The following is a 24,415-nucleotide window of genomic DNA, read 5'->3' on the forward strand; positions in this document are numbered from 1 at the left end:
AACGGACCGGCTGGGCAGCCCTTTTGCTAAAAGCTCTGAGCTCTACACGCTTTGGAGGCATTTCCCTTCCATTTCAGTACTGCTCGGGTCTGGGGAGTTAACCCACCATCAGGAAGGGCAACACAGAGCGAACCCCAGGGCCGTGTTCTCTATGCCAAATGCCAAAGCAGCGCTATTGATCCAAGGGAAAGTGTTCCAGATCTACCGGTGACAAACGGGCACACGCTCTGCCCACGGTGTGCCCCTGCCAGCCGTGCTGTGCCCGACGCTCTGACATCGCTGAGCTCAGCTGTGCTCGCCTTCGGGTGCCGTGCAGGCAGATCTGCCCCGGGACCCTCCTCTGTACCGGGCTGCCAGACTTCCCCGCTGCCCTCCGCCAGCCCCGCCGGAGCCCGGAGCTGCTCACGGAATAGCGACTCGATGGTGACAGCACGGTTTGGAAATCGCCCTCTTGTTACGGGGGAGAGAGGCCTCGCGGCACCGTCTGCACCTACAGGTCCCGTCAATGACCGGAGTCAGCGACTGCCCTTTAGGCAGGTACCGAGGGCCCTGCGGCACCGAGACGGGCACCGGGAGAGGAACGGGAGATGGGCACCGGGAGAGGATCCGGGGACGGGCACCAGGAGAGGATCCGGGGACGGGCACCAGGAGAGGATCCGGGGACGGGCACCAGGAGAGGATCCGGGGACGGGCACCGGCGGTCGCCCCCCCTCCCGCTATTCCCCGGGAGCGAGGTGGACGGAGGCCCTGAGCACCCATGGCACTGCCACAGCCGCCGCTGGGGTAAGGAGCAACCGCGCCGGCAAAGACGCGTCAGAATGCCGGGGCGAAGAACGAGGGAAACGTGGCCAGAGCGAAGCGGGGCAGAGCAGCTCGGCGCCGGTCGCTGCCGGTCCGCGCTCCCTCGCTCGCTCGCTCCCTCAGTCCCTCCCTCACTCACCCCTCGCCGCCGCCGCCGCCGCCGCCTCCCGGCTCGCGCACCGCGCACGCGCACACGCCCGGGCCGCGCGAGCGAGGGGGGAGGAGGCGGTGTCCGCGCGCGTGCGCGGGCGGTCGGACCGCCGGGCCGGCAGGGGGCGCCGCAGCGCGCGGCGCGGGGTGAGAGGTCGGGACGATGGCGGCGGCCTTGGGCGAGGAGGCGCCGGACAACGAGGACTACTACGGGCTGCTCAACGTGCGCCGCGAGGTGCGGCCGCGGGGCCGCGCGGGGCCGGGGCCGCGCGGGGCGGGGCGGGGCGGGCGGGGCAGGACGAGACCCTCGTGCTCGCCGCGGCGGGAGCGGTGCCCTGCGGCGTGTCCTCCGCCCGGGCCGGGCTGCTGCTGTTGGTGCTGCCGGCGGCGGGGCGGGAGAGCTCGCTCCGGGCCGCGGGGCTCCCGGTTGAGTGCGGCGGGGGAGCGCCGGCCGAGAAATGCGTGCTTTGCTCCCGAACTGCGGCGCTCTGGGCGCTCCCGGGCGCTCCTGATGCAGCTCCGCGCACGCGGGGCACAGCCGCGGGCTCGGGCACGGCTGTGGAGACTTCCCGAAGGTTTCCAATTTGGAAACGGCCAGGTTTTTTTGCAAAACATTTTAACCCGCCACAAAGGAAAAAAAAAAAAAAAAAAAAAAAGAGGATCGAGAGTCCTTGATTCCACTTTTAAGGATAGGTGGATATTAATGGGTGTAGGTTTGTTACACCGGAACATTTTGGAACTTACTGGGAGGCAGCTGCTTTTTTTATAATAATAATAATTAGGCAGATCTCCGAAGGTCTGGATGTAGGAGCCGTGCTGGAGTTTGTTTCAGCAAGTGCAACTGCAATATAGATCTGTTGTATATATTTGTGTGTGTATAAATATTTATCAACAGCCCATCAAGTCCATCAGCCTGGGTGTGGCCATTGTAGTTGGACCAGGCTCGTACTGAACCACCACGCTACTGCCTGCAATAGGAGATCCAGACTTGGAAGCGATTCAGTCTGATAGCTTGGAAGAATTCCATTTGGGAATCCTGTCAGTCCCTGAGCTACAGGGACAGTCTCCTGTGCCTCGTGTGTGGGAATCTGCTGCACTCCTGAACTGAAGGAACAGTGTGTGATGGTCACGCTGTTTGCAGAACTCCCTGATGCTGAGCTCCTTTTAAAAACATTCTGAGCTCTCATCTGGTTCAAAGCCAGCAGGGCTATGCTTGTACATTCCTTGGGAGCTTTCGTAATTCCCCTCCAAAACGTCAGCAGCGTGCAGAGGTTAAAACAGAGAGGTGGGAACCGCGCAAGGGAACTGCTGCGGAAAGTTTAATGGTTAACTTAGCCAGGCTTCCAGAGCAGCATGGCCAGGTTTCGTACACGAGGGAGCTGGAAACTGAGTTAAAGGGGTCTGCAAGGGAGTAATTCCAGCAGAGAGGGGTGGGTACCTTGTTAATTGCCTCTTGCTAATTATCTTCACCAATAGTGTCCTGTAGTGGATGTGGTGAACAGCATGTCTGGGTGCTGAGCACAGGGCGATGTGGCAGCAGAGCTTGGAACTGCAGTGACCCCATGGAGGCAGGATCCTGTGAGCAGGAATTGCTCTGTGTCTGTGTGAATGGTTCATCTTCTAGACATGTTAGTCTCCTCAAAACGTGGTGCTGTGTTTGAGACCTTAAATGAGGAGGCCTTTTAATGTTGACCAGAGTTTTGGTAATAAAAATGTAACTTACGTGCAATTATTTGTGACTGCATTTCCTGGCAGTCTAAAAACAATGTCAGGGTTTCTTCAGTGGTTTTGAAGAGGCTGTTGCTCGTGGAATATTGAACCAATGACCCAAACTACTCAGTGATGATGAAATGCCCAATCTAACATTTTATTGAACATGGCATTTATGAAAAATGAACCTGCTCATTTCTATTATATAATCAATAGCACATTAAACCATTTATCATTAATTTGATTTAAAAATGCCATTTTGAGCCTGTATGTTCCCCTGCCTTCCCAGCTGAGTTTAAATTTGATATCCGAGAAAGCACAAGGTAGTGAAAAGAAAAACGCTCATTGTAGCTGTCCTCGCTTTGTGTAGCAAAATTGGAAGCTCCCCTTTTGCTGTATCACTTCAAAACATTAACAAGCAACAATACAAATGTGCGGAAAAAACTTTCTGAGCTGTCCTCAAATCCAAATGGATTCCTGGCATTGTGACACAAGTGAGTGCATTTCTGTGATGGAAACCCTCCTTGCCACAAGTGGTAAAAAAGATGTTACTTTAAGAAATTACCTTTTAGGAACTTCATTTCCCCAGTGAAAGCTAGGAACCTGTGATGGCTTTGCTTCTTGAAGGGTGTTAAAAGTAAATGGAATTTGTGTCTGTAAATCCACTCCTGTCTGAGTGTCCCACTCACTGACTGCACTAGGTCAGCCCCTGGGGGAGCCTGGACCATCAGGTTTTGGTTCTTTTCCTCTGGGTGTTCCTCCAGGAATGGCTTCCTGTGCCCAGGAACTGGTTCTTGCCAGGACAGTTTGGGAACTGGATGGTTGGGCTCTTTCAAGCTTTGCCTGGGGGAAGTTCTGGTTGATTTTAGCAACTGCACTTCAAAAAAAGTAGGTGTTAAGCAATCTCCATGGAATGAGCAGGAGCTGCAATGCAAGGGATGTAGAAGGGTGAGGTGAGAGAGGGGAGATTACCAGGACTCTCTAGAGTACAAAAATAGCATTGCTGGGAGATGATAATGGAAGAAGCAGGGTTTTTCTCTATTGATCCTGTAAGAGCCATCTATGTCCTTGGAACGAGGCCAGGTGCCATCTGAGGTCCCAGGGTGGTTGCAGTAAAGGATGAGGTGGATTCATTCTTGATGGATGTGGTGGCACGCTGTTCTCATGGTTATCTGTCTGTGGCTTTGTGGACAGATGATGCACCTTCCTCCTTTGCAACACAACACATACCCTGCTGGGGAGCAGAATGGGCTGCTGGGGAGCACAGGGAGGGTGCTAGGATAAGGTAGAACTGTGGAAAGTCAGTGCTTTTGGATAGTTACAGTGTCCTCTTGAGGGTTAAGATTGAAATATGAGTAGAATTTGTTGTACATCTCTGGATTTATGTATTTTTATCTGAAGCAACTTTGATTTTTTTTGTTCTTCTGATTTGGAGGGGATAGTAGTTGCCTAATACAACTAAAGTCTGAGCATGGATTGCTTGAGTAGTGGGGTTTTTGCATAATTTTTTATACCTGGGTATACACTGATGAGCTGTTGAGGTCCCTTGTTGCACTACAGATAGTGTGGACAATCCTGGTGTGATAATTGAATATTTTATTAATTTATGTAGTGAAGCAATATCCCATTCTTGATTTTTGGGCCAAAGTAGTGCGATGTAACAGCTGATGGACTTCCCTTTCAGGGCTGATCTAGAGAGTGAGTGGCCTTTTGGAAATGGCCTTGGCTGTCCTTGAGTTCATTTTTGGTGGTTTCCACAGGCCTCCCAGGAGGAGCTGAAGGCCGCGTACCGCCGGCTGTGCATGCTGTACCACCCCGACAAGCACCGCGACCCCGAGCTCAAAACCCAGGCTGAGCGGCTCTTCAACCTTGTCCACCAAGCGTATGAAGGTCAGGGGGAGGCTGAGCTTTGCAGGGGGTTTCTGGGAGGGCTGTGTTTTCAGGATTTTTGAAGCTATTTATTATTACAAAGTAATAATTAAATTTGCTGATACTTACCAATGCTATTTACCGATTCTGTGCCGTAAGAGGATAAATGCCATATAAATTCTGCAGGGAATGAGATCTAGAGTGTCTGTCTTATCTCCTGCATGTTGTAAATTACCTTCTCATCACTTCCCTTATTTCTGAAGACCTCTTCCATAGGAGAATAAAGACTGAGAAGCTTCAAACAGAGAGACAGTTTCATATTGTACTGGTGAACTGCTACATCCACAGGTTCTGTTCCATGTCACCTGGTTGTGATCTCCATTTCCAGCAAGTTCTTCTATATGCTCAGATTGAGAGGAGGACAACTGATCCACAGCAGTTAGAGTTTATTCTTGTGCCAAAGCCTTTTCCAAATATTCTGAATTAAACTGAAATTTACTTGAATCCTGGTGCACAAGTTGCACCTGAAGTGCAGGTGGATTAGAAGCTGGTGGGAGTCATCCATGTTACAAACCTAGTGCACCCAGTCCTGGAGTCTGAAGAGAAACTAAAACAAAATGCTGAATAAATATTCCCCCATTCAACCTCAAATATGAGTGAATATTTTTTACAGTTTTTACTGATAAGCATTTTTTCCTTCCAGTTGGACTTGAGCATGTGTGGGGTCTTCCCTGTTGTCCCTAGGTTAGGCGTTAGGATATGTGGAAGCTTTTGCTGGGAGAGCAGGGAAAGTCTGACCTTGATGACTTGCAGAACAAAAACTCATAATGCTTCAGTAATTTCATTTTAGTGTGGTGAGAAGCCTTACATTAGAGGCAGCAGCTTCCCTTTGAATTTTCTGGCTGCTCATGGCTCTGCCTTGCAATGAACGTGGAAATTTGTGCTCGTTTAGTAAATGTAAGTGTAGTATGTTAAAAGAAAAAATTTTGACATCTTGGAAATGAGCCACTCTACCTCCTGTCTATTTTCTCTTTCTCTTCTTCCATCTCTTAGTATCACACAACAAAAGATTCATTTTATCAGAATTCATAAAAAGCATAAAAATGTCTGCCTGTGACATTTAGCAAGTCCAATAATATTCCACTAGTTCAGACCAAAACTCAATTACCAGTATAAGCCTCTTTTAGCCTTGCTATATTCCCCCAGCTCCCTGGGGACATATCAGTTTTCCCACAGCCTCAAGAAATACATGATAATGATAAAGCTGGTCTTGGAACCCTGGAGGAGGAAATAGTGATGTTTTTTAATTTATTTTTTCTTGCAGAAAGGTGTGTTGAAGGAGCTTATGCATTTAAATATGCCTTACCCCTTAGAGACTTCCTAATTCTGTGCCCAGTCTTTTTCTAAAGTAACTGTTCTGCAGTCTGCTGTTGTATTTTGTGTTGTCCATTGTGTTGGCTGACATTCTGGGAGGTTAAGATTCTACACACACCTTTGCCATTACCCGTTATTGATGTTTTGCAAGGTGTGAACTGCCTTGTGGAAATTGCTTTGTTGGTGCTTGGCATGTACCATGTGTGGGGACCAGGTGGGAAAGGATCAGTGGACATGGATGGTCAGGAATACCAAAGGAAGCCCCACAGAGCTTTGAAAGCCAGACAGAGCTGGGTGGCAATCTCAGGAAGGGCCCAGGGACTGCTCTGGCCAAATTGTTCATATCCTTCATGTTTGTTAGCAGGCTTTTGTCACCTTCAAAGAAAGCAGTGCTAGAAACCCCCTCTGCACATTCACTTAGGCTGCATGTCTCTTGTGTTCTTTCCACTTTCTTGTTTTAGAAAAAGAAGAAAAAAGTTGGATTTGTTGGGGGGAAAAGTCAGCATGTCTTCTCAATAAAGCATGTGGAAGCATCAAAGGGATTAATGTGCAACTGTAGAACGTTTCCAGGATCTGTGCTTGAATTCCAAATATCTTGAGTGTTTTGGTCCGAAATCTGAGGAGAAGACCAAAAACTGAGTTCTCTCCTCTCTTTTGGTTTCAATTTACAGTGCTTAGTGATCCACAGACCAGAGCCATCTATGACATATATGGGAGGAGAGGACTGGAGATGGAAGGCTGGGAGGTGAGAGAAATTAAGCACGTTATGGCCAGTGGCCTTGACTAAGCCCACCTTTTTCTGCCATTGTTCTATCAGCTGCACTGACACCTGGCTAGTAATAAATGCCTGTTGGTTTGAAGGCATCTTTGGTTAGTTATTGCTGTCTCTCTCTGTCCCTGCTGGAACACCAGGATGGATTTTCAAAGAACCTTTTTGCACTTGACAAGAGAACAATAAACCTGACATTCAGAGTTCCCTGGAAGGATTACCATGACAGGCAACATCTTTATCTGAGACAAATGTGTCATTATTGTCCATCTCGTCCCTTCTTTTTCATCCGAAACTTGTTTTTTTCAGCATCAACTAGCTTCTGAGTTTGAAATTACTTTTTCTTCCTGGGCTTTTTGGAGTGGGTTGGGGTGGGGTTTTTCCTCATTTTGGTTTGGTTTAGTTTTGGTTTGGTTTTATAGGCTTTGAAGCAGAACTTGTCCGTTCGTGTCTGTCCAGCTCTTGAGTCCATTGCTGGCCTCTGCCAGCCCTGGTTGATTGTGCTATGCTGCTTGAAACAGAATCCTATGGTATTGGGTCAGGTCAGCACCAAGGTCAAACCTGGAGCAGATTGCTAAAAGTGTAGAGCAGATCCAGCATGTAACAGATGTTTTTAAACTGCTTTTGGCAGACTTGATCTTATTTGGAAAAGCCAAATCCAATACTCTTTCTATCCATTCCAAAAGTGGGCCTGTGAAAAACCCTCATTCCCTGAGCCATGTAAGGTAAGCAGCTGTGAACCAGCATAGCCTAAAATCACACAACACTCACGGATTCAATTTACTTCAGGCCAGAGGCTTTCAGTTATTTTCATTTTTGTGTCCACACCTGGTAGAGCAGTTAATGGATTGCTGAGGATAACAACTGCACTGCAGTGTCTTGTAGTTGTGGTTGGAAAGCTCTCTGCCCTGGTTTTGTCAAGGGAATGGAAATAACAAAACCATTTTCCCTTCTTTCAAGGCATGGAAAGGCATTTCTCATTCCTGCCCTTTGATCTGGTCTGGGTGCTTTGTTCCAAACTCTGACTATTGAAATTGGTGCAGGGTGGCTTTCAGCAGCTGGGGCAGCATGTAAGAGCATCCTGCATCCAAGGGCCTCTGACCCCCCAGCACTGCAGTGCCCTGAGCAGCCTCTGTCTGGTAATTGTTTGGTTTTCATTTCTTTTTGAGCAGGTTGTGGAACGCAAGAGAACTGCAGCTGAAATCAGGGAAGAATTTGAGCGTTTGCAGAGAGAGAGGGAAGAGCGGAGACTGCAGCAGAGAACTAATCCAAAGGTAAGCAAAGACTTAATCCTGGTCTCAAGAGTGAGTCTGTAATTATCACCAGTGTGCAGGGTATGCTGAGCCTAGGTGAGGGCCTGTAGGAAGGAGCCCCTCAGGTGCCTACACTTGCTGCATGACTTTCTGTCTTTTGCATATGCAGTTTCTCTGCATAATATAGGGAGAACAGCTCATTCTTTGAACAATCCCCTACTGAATGTTCTTCTTTTCTTAGAGAAACACATTGAGACAAAATACCTTTTTCAGCAATTTTCAGAAAATAGACCTAACACTGAAATATTTATGATTTCTTTCCAAGTTTTCTAAAATAAAATGTAACTCACTGCAGTTACCTGACAGGTTTTCCCTTTGACACTGCTGCAGTGTCACAACAATTCAGGGAGCTATTCAAATGCAGCTTGAAACCAGCAACAAATCTGAGGCATCCCTAAGCCAGCTGGGCAGCAGCAAAGTCAACCTAAATGGGGCTGGGGGTCTGCCAGTATTGCAGTTAGTGCCTGTTTTTGGAAAGTGTGATCGTGCCCTCAGGATGAGAATCATCCTGGATGCTGTTTTCCTCTCAGTCTGTTTGAGCAGCAGACTGACCCTGAGTCACTCACCTCACAGCTAACCTTGGCTGGTCAGAGGTGCTCGGGAATACCACTGGGATGGCAGGGAGAGATGGACATGGCCATTGGCCAGAGTATCCAAGCCTAGACTCACGGTGTCTTTGCTGGCTCTTGGCTTGGTGAGTGAGGCAAACCCAGAGTTTGTCAGGATAGTCCTTGACTGAAGTTTCAAAGCTTATTGAATCACAAAAATCTTGGTTCTTAGGCAGTGACTAACATTATCCAGGAGCTGCATCTACTGTTAACTAAATGAATTCATGTGTTAGTGTAAAACCACGATGTCTTCTGAGTGGACAGATGTGGGATTGCAGTGGTACTTAGGATTGGATCCTGAGGAAAACATCCATCTAAGCAGAGCAATAATATTTTGAGACATTCACCTTGGCACCACCTTTGGATCTGCTCTCAGCAAAGCAGTTGGACTGTACAGATCCCCAGGCTGTGGGTAGTGCATAAACACTAAGAACTGGTTTGTACTGGAAGGGAAAACAATCACAGAGTGTTGTGTGAGTATCTGTTGACAGCTTTATTCCAGCAGGAAGGTATTTCTGGGTGCCATAAGCCAGGCAGGACAAACTATCCCTCCTGCTGGAGGTGCAGGTGAATGGGGTCAAAGAGATGTTTTTGGAGAGGAGCATGGTTATCTCCCACTCTGCTGCTCCCTGCTTCAGGAATGTGACATTTTCCCTGGGCGCCTCGCCGTGGCTGTGAGCTGCACTGTGAGCCTCAGCCTGTGTCCTGGGATAAAATTAGCCATCTGGGTGTTTACAGCAATTGCCGGCTGGCAGCCGATGGAAATGCCTCTCCAGGCAGTGTTCCCGTGGAATTGGGGAGCGCAGCTGTGATCATTTCATACACGAGCGCAAGTTATTTTAGAATTTCCAACATTTGTCGGTTCTATAAAACAGTTCCACAAAAATAAAGCATTTTAACCAGAAATGTTGAGCAATAACCAGATGTAGGCAATTTGGAGGGTTGAAATTGAGTCTCCTATTTGCTTTTAGAGCTTTGTTTTTGCTTTCAAAGATGTGCAGAAGGGTTGAAAAGTTCATTACTAGGTTTAAGAAGAACTGCTTCCTGTTAGGAGAAATTAAATCCAGTTATTTTCCTGCTGTGGAAGGTCAATATGTAAGGAGCACAGATCCCTCTAGGCAAAGCCTGGCACAACTTCCAGGTATCACCTCCCTGAAGGTAAATCCCTAAGAAAAAAGTAAGGAGTAAGTATATTTTCCTCTGGCACATCTATGAATTGCATTAGTGAAGTCTGGCAAATAAAGATGATTTTAGAAGCCAATCCCAGCTCTGATGGTTCCATAGTGCCACTCCTGCTTCCTGCCCTGCCCAGCAGCACAGTGTGGGCACCACTGAGTTCTGAGCAGGCGTTACAGCTCTCTCCTGCTGCTCTTCCTTTGGGGAGAGCTCCTCATTTCCCATGGTCAGAGCAGGTGGCTGATGGGAGCTGGGAGCAGCAGCAGTCCCCTCATTTATCCGGCAGCATAGGGGTGCTCTCGTTCTCTGGGAATATTTTTAACTTTACCATCTGCTGCTTTTCCTGTGCCTGCGCCTGAACCAGTTTCCTTGCCAGGATCCACAGACCTCCGAGGGTGACTTCACCTGCTTGGCAGGAGGTGGAGGGTCTGCCCAGGGTCCACCTCTCACCTCAGGGAAAGGCAGAAGAGTAGGAGCTCTGCTGGGGAATGGGGAAACGCTCCTTTTCTCTGAACAGATCTTGTGGATATTCATGGAGAGGTTCCGGTGTTTTCCTTTTTTCCTTGGGAGGGATATTTGCTGTACAATTAATACATGTGAAAAAAGAAAGCCTAATATTTTGAGTGTGTTTTAGAGGAAGGAGGTGCAATGAATTTTGAGTGTGAATTGAGGTGTGGATCTTGATGCATCTTTCCAAAGGGTGCAGCATTGTGGCACCAGTAAGCCAAGTACAGCAAGATGGTCTCCAAATGGGTGTTTGCTAGCACAGGACTGTGCCCTTCTAGCGTGGTTAGAGGTTTTCCATTGCTTCCCTCTTCTTTTGGCCTCGTTTCAAGGAACAGCATGGCATAGGAGAGGGCTGAAACTGGAGAAGCTGTAGGGTCTGAAGTTGCTTGAAGGTGACTTTGCCGAAGGTTCCTGAAAGGGCAGGAGCTGGTTGTTGGTGCCACCACCATGCAGAACAATGAGTGTAATTGCTCTGAAATTCACCAGCTGCCAAGAGTGATTAGTAAACAGCTGGGGCACAGCCCCTGTTCCAGGGTTCTACTGGAAATAACCACACCTTTCAGTTTTAAAATATTTATCCAGATTTTGCTTCATAAGTAATCAGAAAATAAACACTGAAAAGAGGTTGGGAATCTCCACAGCAAATAGGCTGGGAACCCAGGCAGAGGAAAGGTTCAAATCCTGTTAGACTCTGCAATTCTTCCTTTATTTATGGTCCAGCATTTGATTAGAGTGGAGTGATCAAGGAAAAATACTCCATCAGACTGAAATGAGGATTTATCACAGTTGTGCTTGGCCTCAGTGTGGGTGGGGTTTGTAGCTACCCTGCTATTGAGTTTCCATATACAAACTGCCCAGAGTTCAGCCTGTGCTTGTGCACAGAGGGGGGGTTTTATTGCAATCCAAATGTTTTATAGGAGCTGGGATGCTGTCAGATGGGTCCATAGGGAAGGTTTCCAAAGCTTCTTGAAGTTATATGACCCAGACAAGTACCTAATTGTGCTCTTTTCAAAGAAACACACTCCTGCAGTTAGTCTGAGGGAGCACAGCAGCAGGTAGCCAGGCTATTGTGCTGTGGCCTAGATTTTGTAGGAATAAGTTTTTCTATAGTTTGAGAAAGGAAATATTTACCACTTGCTAAAAGTATGTCTTTGTCAAGCCTTCTTTCTGATCACAAAATATAAACTAGAAAAAGAAATCAAGGTATTTTACTAACAAGGTCAATTGTAAGTGAATGATACAGTTTAGTACTAAGTCGGTTTAGGTATCTCATCAGAAGAAGCCTGTAGAGGTTTTCTGACCAAATTCCATTGAAGAAAATCAATTTCTAGAATATATTATTTTGACTTTTAAATACTAACAGAGCACAGTCAATTGTGAGGAAAGAGGAAACCTGCTTTCTAAAGGTGTTCTACCTGCTTCTGTAATGTGTCACAATAGAAAAATGACCTCCCGGGATTGCAAGTTGAGTTTGTACTGAAAAACTGCCTTTTCTTCAGTCTGTTTGATGATTTATGTTGCTCTTTTGAAAAATTGTAATCATTCACTTTTGTCTTTGTGCATTAGGAAGTGCATTTTAGAGTGGTGAAAGTAATTGCAGAACAATGGAAAACTGCACGAAAATATAATCATACACAGGGATGGTTCAGCCACTTCTGTGTACACCAGATGTTTGCTAATGCTAAATGCCTGTTTCATTTGTCATCCCTCAGGGAACAATTAGTGTGGGAATAGATGCCACTGACCTGTTTGATCGCTATGACGAGGAATATGAAGATGTGCCTGGGAGCAGCTTTCCCCAGATTGAGATAAACAAAATGCACATATCCCAGTCCATCGAGGTGAGGAGGGTGAACATTGCCATGTGAGCAGGGCATGAGTGAATGAAGCACCTCAGAACACAGAACATGCTGCTCAGGGGCTCTCAACAGGATTTGGGGGGGACACAGTGGCCAGCATGGGTGGGAAGAGGCAGCTTGGGGCCAGCAGAATGGTGGGTTGGCTCTGTAGCCTAACTGATCTGTGTGCTGCAGTGGTCCTACCCTCCTGCCAGTGGAGATGTTCAGTGCCCAGTTCTCACTGAATGGAGCATGTCCAGTGGATGAGAGCAAATTGCACCCATTCTTGAGGATGTGCATAAGGATGGGAAGGATTTCTTCTTTCAGAGAGTTGTAAAAATTTAGTCTGCTAGAAAGATGAGAATGGTTTACAGCTCAAGGTCAGGACTTCAAGGTGGAACATTACAGGTGTCACAAGTGTCTGGTACTGTAAGAATTATCTGACTTTTTGCCATGCTTGATGTTTTACTGCAAAACCATTTGCACTCTGCAGTAGTGATTATGTCCTTGCAGAACATGCACTAAATGTGTGAAGTAGGATCAGAGTTACTGGAAACAATATATTTCTTTTTCAGGCACCCCTGACTTCCACAGACACAGCAATACTATCTGGTAACCTTTCCACCCAGAATGGGAATGGAGGGGGATCAATTAATCTTGCACTGAGACGAGTGACATCTGCCAAGGGATGGGGAGAGGTAAGAGTACACCTGTTACACGGTTTTATATTCAATCTATTGCCTGGTGTTCTATTTCTTGGGGGGAAGATTTTACCTGTGGTTCATCTCTCATTTTCTATGTTCTGTAAAATGTAGAAAAAGGAATTCTTAAAGGAATTTGAGACAAAGGGAAGACCAGATCTTGCTTTTTCTTACTTTTCTCCCCTCTCCATTTGGCCATGAATTTGGACTTCACTTAAGCAGCCAGAATTGTTACCTGATGTCTCTAGTCTTTCTGGTAGCTCTGTCTGAATACACAGTGCTGTGAGCAGGCCTTTTAGGGCAGTATGATAGTTGACCTTTGCTTCCAATACTGCTTTGCTTGCATGGGAAGAAGTTATGAGAGAAATAGTTTGGCCTCCTCCAGCAGATCTGGCCTGAGCAGCTGGGAAGTCCCATGTTGCACCTGCAAACTGGGCTGTGTTTGAGGTGCTCGTGGCATCGCTGGTGTAGCTGGCAGCTGCCTGTTCCTTGCACATGAGCTCCTGCAAGCCTGCTTCCTCAGCTCAGGAGAGTGGGAGTCTTCCTCTCATTTGAGATTCACACACTGGAGGCTTTTGATTTGTGTCAGGATTTTGTGAGGGCAGGGTTTTCTCCATATTCCCTGGAGTGACCAAAGCAGGTGCCAGTGGCTTTGGTCACCTGTAGCTGTACAACACTGGCTTTGTTTTACCCATGAGGTCCAATTCAGCCAGACACCTTTTCTCCTTCTGAATTCAAAGCTGCAGGAAGGGAGGGTGCTGAAAGGGGTGGTAAATGTTACTCAGCTGTGGTGAAAATTATGCTTATGACATATTTTGTCACTGTTGTAAAGAATGTCTTCTAACACTCTGTGCATTCCAACAGTTGGAGTTTGGAGCTGGAGACCTTCACGGACCTCTCTTTGGGTTGAAGATATTTCGTAACCTTACACCAAGATGGTAAATATTAGAAAAATGGCCTAGTGCTTAATATTCCACAATGAGGAACTAAATGACTTGAATTCTCTTCCACATTTATTTTGGATTTGTTTTCTGTCCTACAAAATAAGCTATTTTTGCATTAGACTTAAGGTCATACTTGTATTGTCAAAATGCCTGCATTCTTTCTGGATATTGGTGCCCTCCCTTTCCATATTGCCAGTTTAAGGAAGGTCTGTGTTCCACATTCATTCCACATAGATTTGTACTCAATCAACACAACAAAAAATGGGGAACTCTTCTGAGGCTTCCATGTGTGAGAGGGAATTTCTGACAGCAAAACAGGAGATGATGTCATATTTTAGGGAGATAATGCCAAATTCGCCACTAGTTTCATGTCTGTTCACAAATAGAGGTCTCAGGTTGCAAAAGACAATTCAAGGTAAAGCCTGTGATTGGAGCCACACATCAGAGCATCATAGTAGATTGTGTAGGTTCCCTCTGTTTATATTTTCAAATTTAGTGAATCTGCCATTCCTCAGAGCTTGTACAGGATTCTTGTTCCCTGGAGAGTGCTTTAGCACTGTTTTTTAGCTGATGATTAAGGATTATTAAATCCTTAATGCCAGCAGCCCAGTGTGCTGTTCTGCAGACACCAGGATGTTATCTGCACAGGGCAGGAAGGGGAAGGCCAGGTGCCTGGGCAGCATCATGCACAGACAATAAACCAGGGTACAGCCTGCTCTCCTGGGCACTGCTGTGCTCAGAGCAGTCTGAGTTAGTTCTTACTTCTCCCTGAGAGCCTCCAGCATCATGCTTTTTGCAGGTTGGTCTCTGGGCACTCAGTAAAGTTCCTGGGCCACAAGGACTCTGGGGTCACCTGGGAGCCTGTGTGTTTTCACTGATGAGTTTTTCCTCATTTCTCTAGTTTCATCACCACAAACTGTGCCCTGCAGTTCTCGTCACGCGGGGTCCGCCCCGGCCTCACCACGGTCCTGGCCCGAAACCTGGACAAGAACACAATGGGCTACCTGCAGTGGCGCTGGGGCATCCAGTCAGCCATGAACACCAGCATTGTCCGGGACACCAAAACCAGCCACTTCACTGTGGCAATGCAGGTCAGAGCCATGGCTGGGACCTAATCCTGCCCTGGGGGAGACAGCAGCCTCACCTTCCTGTCCCAGCAGTATTTTGCCTTGGGATTAGAGGTTAAGGAAGAAGTTGGTTTATCTCATGTTAGACCTAATATAGGTAACCAGGGGTTTGGCAGAGCACAGCTCTTGGCATTGTCATGGGTGACATGGGTCAGCTTAGAGTAGAGTCAGTACAACATGGACAGCAGAGGTTGTAAGTGGCAAGCGCCGCTTTGTGTTCTGTGCTTCAAGGTTGAGAAAGGAAATCTGGGGGCAGCAGTGGCCAAGGGTATGTTATGATACATTTGTGCCTCTTGTGTTTCAGCTGGGAATCCCCCATTCTTTCATGATGGTCAGTTACCAGCATAAGTTTCAGGATGAGGATCAAACACGAGTGAAAGGTTCTCTCAAGTAAGTGCTCAAGAGGGAATTCACATTGCTCACAGCCTGGGGACTGTGTCCTCTCCCACTGCTGTAGGCCTCCAGGTTCCACACAAACCATATCCTTCTGTGGCTTTTGGGAGCCTGCTTTTCACTCTTTAAATCTGGTAAAGGCTGAAGTGAATGTCTTGTAGACTTGGCCCTGTGTGCCTCTGCAGTTAAACAGAAGTTATAATACTTGTGTATGATATGTTTACATCATCCCCTGTAAGAAAGCCAGAAGTTCCTGTTTACTCCTTAGCAAGGTGGAACGTCTAAATCTCACCTTGGAGATACACCACGAATCTTCCAGAGGCAAAGGTCTGCTGCAAACAGATGCATTTCCCTGCTTTATATGTTTGGGAATTACAGGATTCAGTAATGAGAAATTCAAATGTCTTCTCTATCTTAACAGTTTTTGGTTCTGTCATTCTAGGGTGGGTTTCTTTGGGACCATAGTGGAGTATGGAGCAGAGAGGAAGATTTCCAGACACAGTGTTTTAGGAGCCACTGTCAGCGTTGGTGTTCCTCAAGGAGTGTCCTTGAAAATCAAGTCAGTTCAAGATCTCAACTCTTTATTCCAGAGGCTGACCATAACCTCCATGATTCTATTTCCAGTATTCAGGTGGGAAGGTCCCAGTCCCAGGTCAATACAGGTGTATTGATACATCACTGGGAGAGGCTACAGCTGCCCTCAACTCTTAATGCAAGCTGTAAGCCCATTGTAAGTAGTGGGTGCCTTCCACTGGTGTAACTCACAGCCTGAGCCACCTGTCTGTGTGTGTGTGCATCAGAATATTCTGAAATACAGCTTAAAGTGAGATTTGGAGCACTCTGGTAAGTGAATGGAAGATTTCTGAAAATACTAGTTGAGATGGATTCCATGTGTATTGTGTTGTGTACGAGTGAATGCTTGAATTAGGGAATTACCATTGCATAATGCACGTGATTGTACCATTAACAAGGTGCAGTTCACAGAGGGACTGAGCTCATTAAGTGTCCTTGTCTTGTGTGCTTGAATTGGGGCCAGCTACAGGTGGGGTGTGAAACTGCTGAAGGGCCTAAAGAATTCAGGCCCAAGGGAAGTAATGTTTTCTAAAATAAATATTGTTACAGACATCAGAAAAATATTCATGTACACTTGCCTTGAAGGCCCATGCCTGTGTTATGACCACAGGCCTTCTCTAGAAGCATTTTTCTCTAATTTCATGAGGATATTTGTCCCTTTTTCTGTTGAAATTAATGACCGAGCAAATTCTCCTAAGATTAAAAAAAGAACTTTAGAATGGTCAGGTACTATCACGAGCTGCTACTTCAAAGTGTGGCTCTGGCTGGTGTCAGCTGCCTTTCCTGCCGTTGGCTTTTTCAGTTTATGAGGCTTTCACCTTTTTGAGCTCCTCATTCATCTCCCCTTGGTTCATCAGCACACACTGCTGCTAAGTGTGTTTCATCAAGCACATCCAGCTCTGTTTTTCCTCTTACCATCCCTCTGCTCTTCTTTGTTGCAGGCTGAATAGGGCCAGCCAGACCTACTTCTTCCCTGTCCATCTAACAGATCAGCTGCTTCCCAGTGCCGTGTTCTATGCCACCGTGGGACCTCTCGTTATCTACTTCGCCATGCACAGGCTGGTCATCAAACCCTACCTCAGGGCACAGAAGGAGAGGTGAGTTTGCACATTCCTGAGGAAGTCTCACTCGGGCTCATTCGTGTGAGGCTGTGGGTCAGTTGTAATTGGGGTGGGTAAGCAGACCCTGCCAGTTTCTGCCTGAATCCCAGCCATGTATTCCTGCTGAGATGTTGCCTTCCTTCTGCCAGAGAGCTGGAGAAGCAGCGGGAGAGCACAGCCAGTGACATCCTACAGAAGAAGCAGGAGGCTGAAGCTGCAGTGAGTCTTGCTTGTAACTTGATCCCCTTAGTGAAAGGAAACTCTTTTCACTCTGGACCATTCTCCTTTGGCCACAGTGTCTGACCCTGTGTGATTTCTGCTCTGCCACTTGTGTTGTGACAGGTCCGGTTAATGCAGGAGTCAGTCCGAAGGATAATTGAAGCAGAGGAAGCCAGAATGGGTAAAGATTATGATATCATTTACTTGTTCTATACATTTGGAGAGAAGAAGGAACAATGCAAAGGTGTTGTTTCTTCATTCCCACTCCTAATGAAGTGCAGTGTAGTTGCTGCTGCACACGTAGTGGGGGAGCCCCATTATGACTCAGCTCCAGGTGCCTGAGCATAGGAGGGATCACAGAATATTATCTTGGGACATGGTGTGAAGTGGATCAACAGACTGAAGACAACAGTCTGGATTCACCTCTGCCCCAGAGAGAGGTGTGTGTATATAAATAGGTGCCAAAGTTGTAGTCTGAAGTTCAGCTTTCACTGATTTCTCCCATACATGGTTTGCTCCTGGATCATAGTAGGAATCTAATCTCTGATGGTTACTAGCAATTTTCCACAGATTGTTCCAAAGTGAACTGTAATCCACTTGGACTGTCACATCAGTGTGGCACCCAGGTCCTGTCACTCCATTCTAGTGCTGTGGGTTGCTAACAAATGCTCAAGTAAAAATGTTCTTTATTGGGAGGTGTGGGTCCAGGCCAGGAGAATTAAATCTCACTGAAAGCAAGAGAAAATGTTGCAATGGTCTTTTTGTCAGTGGAAGCCTTCCATCACAGTTGTGATTTCCTGGGAAATGCAGGTCTGATTGTAGTGAACGCCTGGTATGGGAAGTTTGTTAACGACAACAGCAGGAAGAATGAGAAGGTGAAGGTTATAGATGTGACTGTGCCTCTGCAGTGCTTGGTGAAGGATTCTAAACTCATCCTTACAGAGGCCTCTAAGGTACGTAGCTGTCCTGTCAAAGCCCAGATTCAGGGACTCAAATGTGCAGCCCAGAATTTCATTTGAACTGTGTGGTGTCCTGCCAGGGAGTCTCTCCAGTGGCTCTGGATCAATTCACAGATGCTATTTACATACCAAATATTACAAACTTCCAGGAACTTCTGTTTCTTGGGGCTTTTCTAGGCCATTTGTCTGCATTGTGGGAGAGTGGGTGTTAGAGACCTTCAGGCTCTACATCAGAAATTTCCCAACCCCCTGGTTTACTTTTATGTACTGAAAACTTGTAGAGGTGATTCCCCAGTGTCTCACCTTGCTGGCAGCAAAACTCCTTTTGTTTTTTTTTATGACACCTTGTCCTGGCACTTATAAATGTTTTTGGCCAGCTGGAGAGCTGTGAAAGTTCATTCCCTGATGCTCAGTCTCTCCTTCTCTGGTTCAAGGCTGGGCTTCCAGGCTTCTACGATCCCTGCGTGGGGGAGGAGAAGAGTTTGAAAGTGCTTTATCAGTTCCGAGGAGTTCTGCACCAAGTGATGTCAGCTGACAATGAGGCCCTTAGGATACCAAAGCAATGTAAGTAGCACAGACTGCCCAGCATCTTCCTTGGAGAACCAGTAATGGACTACTTCAGCTCTGTGGTGCAGAGCACAGAGTTGGGGTTTTGGGGTTCAAAATTGGAGTTACTGGAATGGACTGACCATGACTTGCCTCTGGAGTAAAGGCCCAAAAGAACTCAGCAGCAGCTCTGCAGCTGTTTGTACCAGCTAGTCTGTATCTCTGACTGGGGCTGGAAGCAGAGGCCTCCCACAGGTGCCAATGTCCTTTGCAGTTCACAGCACTGGGTGGCCATTTGGGGACTGAATTTAATGTATGGAGGCCTGAGTCAGATTCCTTCCTTGTCCCCATTTATTTTACCTGCCAAAATGTTTTCCCTGCTGGAATAGCTCTGTGAAACTGGTATCTGCTTGTGACAACTTTTATTGGCACCCCTGTGGGTCTGGTGGGTTGGCTCAAGGGCACAGACCTTTGTTTGCCCTAGACCAGCTCCCTGCCCAGTGTGAGCAGCACATCCAACTGACAGAGCTTCCAGAAGTGCATTGGAGTTGTGTCTAATTAGCAGCCAGAAGTGTTCCTGCCTGTCCTTGGAACAATGGTGGGCTCCAGCATGTGTCCATTCCTTGTTCTCCCCGACAGCTCACAGGATCGATGCCGATGGCTAATGCGGGGAACACGCATCTCTCACGGTACCTGGGTCAATGGAAACTGCAAAACCTCCCCCGGACGCTGCAAGTTTCAACAGAGACACTTTTATTTTTACTGTCTGTATAGCAGGCGGTGTCCTGGCAGTTCTGTTAGGGACAAAAGGACAGACCCTGCTGCTTCAGGCAGCTCCCAGGCAATATCTGAGTTGTGGCTCGGTACCCAATAAAGCAGCGTGACTCTGAGTGCACAGTGCTTTCTGCCGAGGGGCTGAGCGGGCACCCTGCTCCCAGCTGGCCACGGCCCGTTCTGCACTCACACCTCTCTCCTGGTGCACAGCAGGGACAAAGACCTGTTCTTCTCACTTCTCCACGTACTTCCTGGGGTAGGTAACACACCTGCTCCTTCTCAGGAGGGGAATTTCAGTTCTCTGGCCACGTCCTAGAAGTCCCCTGTGCAAATACTTTTGGAGAGAGGTCAGTGATTGTTTCAATCTCAAATCTGTGTTTGAAATGCACTTGTTAGAAAAAGTATGTGCTTGAGTATGAATGAACTGCTCTTCCAGACAAGGCCACGGTGTATCATAGTTTTATTGATTCTTCTGCCACCCCCAACCATGTATTGTCAAGGATTTTCAGAAAAGAGGAAAGCAAGTGAGGGAGAAGGACAGCAGTTAATTTCATTTGATTCTGATGCTGCAGCTATCTCTTAATATCTAATTTATTTCTAGCAAAAATAAATGTAGTTCATAAAGTAAACCATACCAAAGTGAGAGAGGCCAAATGGATAAAGAGCTGAAAATGTAACACTCATCTGCCCTTTCTGAAAAGCAGCAGTTATGGCATAGATCCATTGGCTTTGTCTTGCCTAGAAGCCGTGCCAGGGATTTCCAGCAGAAGGGCAGTCCTAGGCTGGTGACAGAGCAGCTGGAAACAGCACCTTACAGAATCTACTACACACTGGGTACATCAGCACATCAGAGGCTTTTGCAGAGACAAGGAATCATGGTGGCTGCTTCTTGGTCAGTTTTGCTCTGGCTAAGCCCAGACCAGCCTTCATTGCTCGTGGGTGAAAGCAGAGGGGAAAACACCAATGTCTTGGCAATGCAGAGTTGCTTTTGACAACTCCTGCAATAACTCCTTTCCTGACATAGACCTGGCCCCTGTTCTGAGCAGCTGTGGTTCTCTGTTCTCAGGTCACTGCACCAGGAGAATGAGATTTCCAAAATAAATGCTTTCCCTTGTAAAAAAACAAGTTCATATTATGAAGGGGTGTTCATTTGTTTTTATTAAAACCAAAACAACTCAGCTGTGACCAGTTCCTGGTGCAGGGCTTTATTTCACTTATGGCCAGCGTTCTGTCAATCTGAAATTAAATGTAATATGTGCAATAAATTATATTCAGCTGAAAAGAAGCTCCCATTCCCTTTGCATCTGTAGGAAGTTCCTGAGATGAAACTCCTGGAAAGTAAGGGTTGAAGGTTCTGTAAACGTAGCAGCACTCTCCATCCCATCCAGCTTATTGACCTCTGTTTGGTGGGACTGGGCAGAAATCTAAATCTCTTCCAGTTCCCTTTTGCTGTCACTGTGTGAGGTGTATGATCAGAAGTGAGGAGCCAGCCTGTAGAGATAGGACATGGCACAGGAGCATCCCTGAGAGCCAGGTGCTCAGTCTGTCTCCCAGCCCCCCTCATCCTTTCTTCCTTGTTTTCTGTCAGTGCTAAGTTTTGCCAAGACAGCCCCACTGCAGAACCACAGCCTTCACCACCGTATTCTTGCTATGAGCAGCTGCCATTCTATAGCCACAACTCCCCTGGGACTTCTTTTTATGACTCTGTAATTCAAGATTACCAACAGAATTAAAATCGAAGCTCTAAGCAAGCAGAGCTGAGCTTCTAGCCGAGCTTCCACCATGACCTAGTGCCATTTCCAAAAGGTTGAGCCACCTTTTCAGTTTGCCAAGGTGTTCAGGCTGCTGCTTTGATGGCAGCTGGCTGAGCAGCAGTGCCTGCAGGGTTGTGGCACATGTGTGAGCTGCAGGGTGGCACCAAGGCTCCGGCAGCGCTTGGGTGGTTTGGAGTCCTCGGTGCTGCCCAGGGTGGGGAGGGAGCTCTCTTTCAACACAGCTCCCAAAGGGTTCACAGGGGCTTGGTTTGGGTCTGGCCAAGCCTCCAGTCCTTGCAAAGGGGTGCAGTGCTACCCCAGGGCTGTTTCTGAGGCTGCAGGGACCAGGTGCCAGGACTGCACACTCCGACACCACTGGCATCCTGGCCTGGGCCCTGTCCCCCAGCTCAGTCATTGCACCCTTCAGCAGGCCCCTGGCACAAGCCCAGCACAGTGTCCCTGCTGTCTTCAGCCACTCTGGGCAGTGCCTGCCTCCCAACCCTCCACCCTGCCCAGCCACAGGGCTCCTCACCATGTCCCACACTCTTAAGGAGAGGCTAGCAAGGAGCAGCTGCTCCAGAGAAAGGTGGGGATACCTGCCAGCTCTTCCTATCTCCACCTGAGTGTATTTTTTCAGAAAGAGCACTTCAAGTGTCAAGTCTTCCTGCTGCCTGGCACAACAGCTCACAAACCAATAAATCATAACAGCAGACTCCTGAGTTTGGAATATAACGAACTCATTGTTCATTTGTCTCACATTTAAGAAAAAAACATGGTTCATTAAAAGTTTTAATGAAAAAATAAAGTTCTGAATTAAACTATAATTATACATGGCTGAAAGTGATGAACTAAAAGAATGGAGATGTTACTTTTTTATTTCTCTCTGCTGATATTGTAACGTGCTGGACACCATCCACTGGGATAAATCGAAGGGGACAGAACAAGAGTCAGTAACATTGATTAGTGTTGAACCTCTGTGAAAAAGAGCCAGTTCACTTGACAGTGCACCATTTCTCCCATAAAAGCTTCAGGAACACAGTCCACCGAGGTCCAGTTGAACTGCAGACACGCTGTCAACACAAGAGATACCAATGTCAGACCAGGTCCAACTCTTGCGCAGTTGTGGCCAGGATCTTCCAAAGCATTTCTGGGGAAATGGCAGCACTGGAGAACTTTGGTTATTTTTCTGGCTGCAAAGGACAGTCAGGCAGCCATTGGGGGCGAGTCTTTGGCAAACTCCTTGGTGGTTCCACATAGCTTCTGAAGGCAGCTCAGCAGAGTCATGGTTGAGAGATTTCACAGAAGCTGGTTTTCTGAACCCAGTCAGCTGTTACAGCTTGGTGGAACAAAATTTTTATCAAGAACCAGGAGAGAAAAGTTGCATGTTGTGCACCTTTGTTGCCCTGCCCCACACTGTGGAGCCCTAGGGCCCCGTGGTACTGGGCTGTCTGAGGCTTTGGCAGCCCTGGGGCCCAGGTCTGAAGGAGAGCACTTGAACCCTGTGTGCCAGCAAGACCCTCAGTCATCACCAGGACACATCTGGTGAGCCAGTCCTCAGACAAGGCAGTGCTCCAATGCTGTGTGACTGCAGAACTCATGGGGACATGTTCCTGCTGGCACAGCTGGTCTGGCTGCAGCTGCTGTGCCAGCCAGTGCTTCTCTGAGCCGCTTACTGGACAGAGCACACACTGTTCTTCAGGCATAACTTCAGAGAAACACCTCAAAACATCAACCCAATTTGTGTGATCCATGTGGATCTGTCTGGTCACTGGGGAACAATGCCAGCATCTCCCTTGCTTTGTGTATCAGCTGTGACTCCCCATCATAGTCCTGAAGGGATTTCCTGTGGGCTAAGGCCCAGGAGGTCCTGTCTGCAGTGCTGGCCAGGGCCTCAGTGCTCTCCTGTCCACTCTGGATCCTCATTGCACTTCATCCTGTAGCTGCATTGCCTGCATTCACTTTGATCTGTGTCATTGCTACCAAAAGAATAAAGATTCTGGCTTTTTGGTTACAGTCCAGTTTCAAAAAACAAACAGCAAAAGCAAAAATCAACTCATCTGTCATACTTGGATGGACATGATCAAATTCCAAACCAGACCTGCCAGGTTCTACATTTCCTGTGGCCCCTTTTACAGCCCATGTTCAAATTCTGGGCTGAGAAAAGGCAGAGTCATCTTAAAACAGCACCATAGAGGTTAATGAAGGGACAGGAAATTGAGCAGTTTTCCCCCCATACACACATGTGAGCTGATCATGCAAATAAATCACAAAAAAATCACTGAAAGAAGAGACCTTCTAGGAAGGAATCTGATGCCGCTGATCCCCAACACTGCCTGTCCAGGAAAAGGGTTGCTCCTTCCTGCCAGGGCACTGTCCCTTGGCACAGGAGGGACCCCGAGTCTCATTTGCACTTGGATGATGCCAAATGACAGAACTCCCCTATGCTCAGGCCCGTGGAAGCAGCAGCAGATCACACAGAGGCCGGTAGCACTGAGGCTGACTCCTACGGAGCCTTAGGATATCTAAGATAGATCTATACGGACAAATGGGCAAGTATAATATCACATTGAATTTAAAACACAGGGCCATTTACTTTTCAGACTCTTCACACAGACTCCCTCCTCCTCCCCTCCCTCTTTGGGAGGAGGAGTTTTCTAGCACAGAGAAGATTTGCAGTTTCCCAATGGAATGAGAAAACCTACTTGGCAAAGGTATTGTACATCACCCAGTCATCTTAACCAGACAAAACTCCACTGAGCTCAGAGAGCTTTGTCTGTCCCTCGAGAGTCTCCGCCACAGTTCTGCCCAGGCGGCCGCTCCCAGCTCCGGCTGCCCACGGCTCGGCGATTCCTCATTCCTGGGCCGCAGGCCGGCTGGGCAGCCCTCTCACCGGAGCAGCAGCAGTTCAGGGGAGCCCTCCCCGGCCTCCCCGCCGGCACCCACAGCTCGCCCACCCACGCAGCACGTGCCTCCCCCCTAGTCCAGAAAGCGCCTGCGCGAGCCCGTCCGGGAGCGGTTCGAACGGCGAATGTCAAACTTGGAGTCCCGGCACTTCTGGCAGATGTAGATCTCTGGGACGTTTGACTTGCGGATTTTGGCGCAGGAGAGGTGGATCCAGGTATGGCACTCATTGCACTCGATCATCGGCCGCCCAGCAAAAGGCTTCATGCAGAAGCAAGTGACCAGGTCCCACGAGTCGTCATCTGTAAA

General features: G+C 47.7%; 3 protein-coding genes across 16 annotated transcripts in view; 1 reads left to right on the forward strand and 2 right to left on the reverse strand.

The window, feature by feature from the left end:
• The window catches only part of CAMTA1 (calmodulin binding transcription activator 1), a 236,513-nt gene extending 235,485 nt beyond the window's left edge, over positions 1-1,028 (reverse strand). For all 8 annotated transcript variants that reach the window (XM_086860599.1, XM_086860602.1, XM_086860593.1 and 5 more), the window contains exon 1: positions 941-1,028. The gene's annotated coding sequence lies outside the window, so the exon portion shown is untranslated. The remainder of the gene's footprint in view (positions 1-940) is intronic.
• On the forward strand, positions 1-22,029 carry DNAJC11 (DnaJ heat shock protein family (Hsp40) member C11). Of its 7 annotated transcripts, none has more exons than XM_023940388.2 (16): positions 204-783; positions 4,422-4,551; positions 6,576-6,649; positions 7,846-7,947; positions 11,990-12,118; positions 12,691-12,813; positions 13,681-13,754; positions 14,662-14,851; positions 15,192-15,277; positions 15,723-15,839; positions 16,795-16,950; positions 17,103-17,172; positions 17,296-17,353; positions 17,983-18,125; positions 18,566-18,695; positions 19,317-22,029. In XM_023940388.2, the coding sequence occupies exons 1-16, from the start codon at positions 421-423 to the stop codon at positions 19,340-19,342; spliced, it is 1,971 nt and encodes a 656-aa protein (XP_023796156.2). In that variant the 5' UTR covers positions 204-420; the 3' UTR covers positions 19,343-22,029. The 7 variants fall into 7 exon arrangements, with proteins under 7 accessions (XP_086716757.1, XP_086716759.1, XP_023796156.2 ...); XM_086860627.1 differs by having other exon boundaries at positions 204-537; XM_086860628.1 differs by lacking the exon at positions 204-783 and adding an exon at positions 1,017-1,186.
• PHF13 (PHD finger protein 13) overlaps positions 21,926-24,415 on the reverse strand; it is a 5,128-nt gene continuing 2,638 nt past the window's right edge. Inside the window, exon 4 of the mRNA XM_086860645.1 lies at positions 21,926-24,408. Within this exon, the coding sequence (XP_086716771.1) occupies positions 24,182-24,408 (227 nt within the window). The 3' untranslated portion in view covers positions 21,926-24,181. The remainder of the gene's footprint in view (positions 24,409-24,415) is intronic.

Source organism: Cyanistes caeruleus, chromosome 22, assembly GCF_971803275.1.
Source record: "Cyanistes caeruleus chromosome 22, bCyaCae1.hap1.1, whole genome shotgun sequence".
Lineage (NCBI taxonomy): Eukaryota > Metazoa > Chordata > Aves > Passeriformes > Paridae > Cyanistes > Cyanistes caeruleus.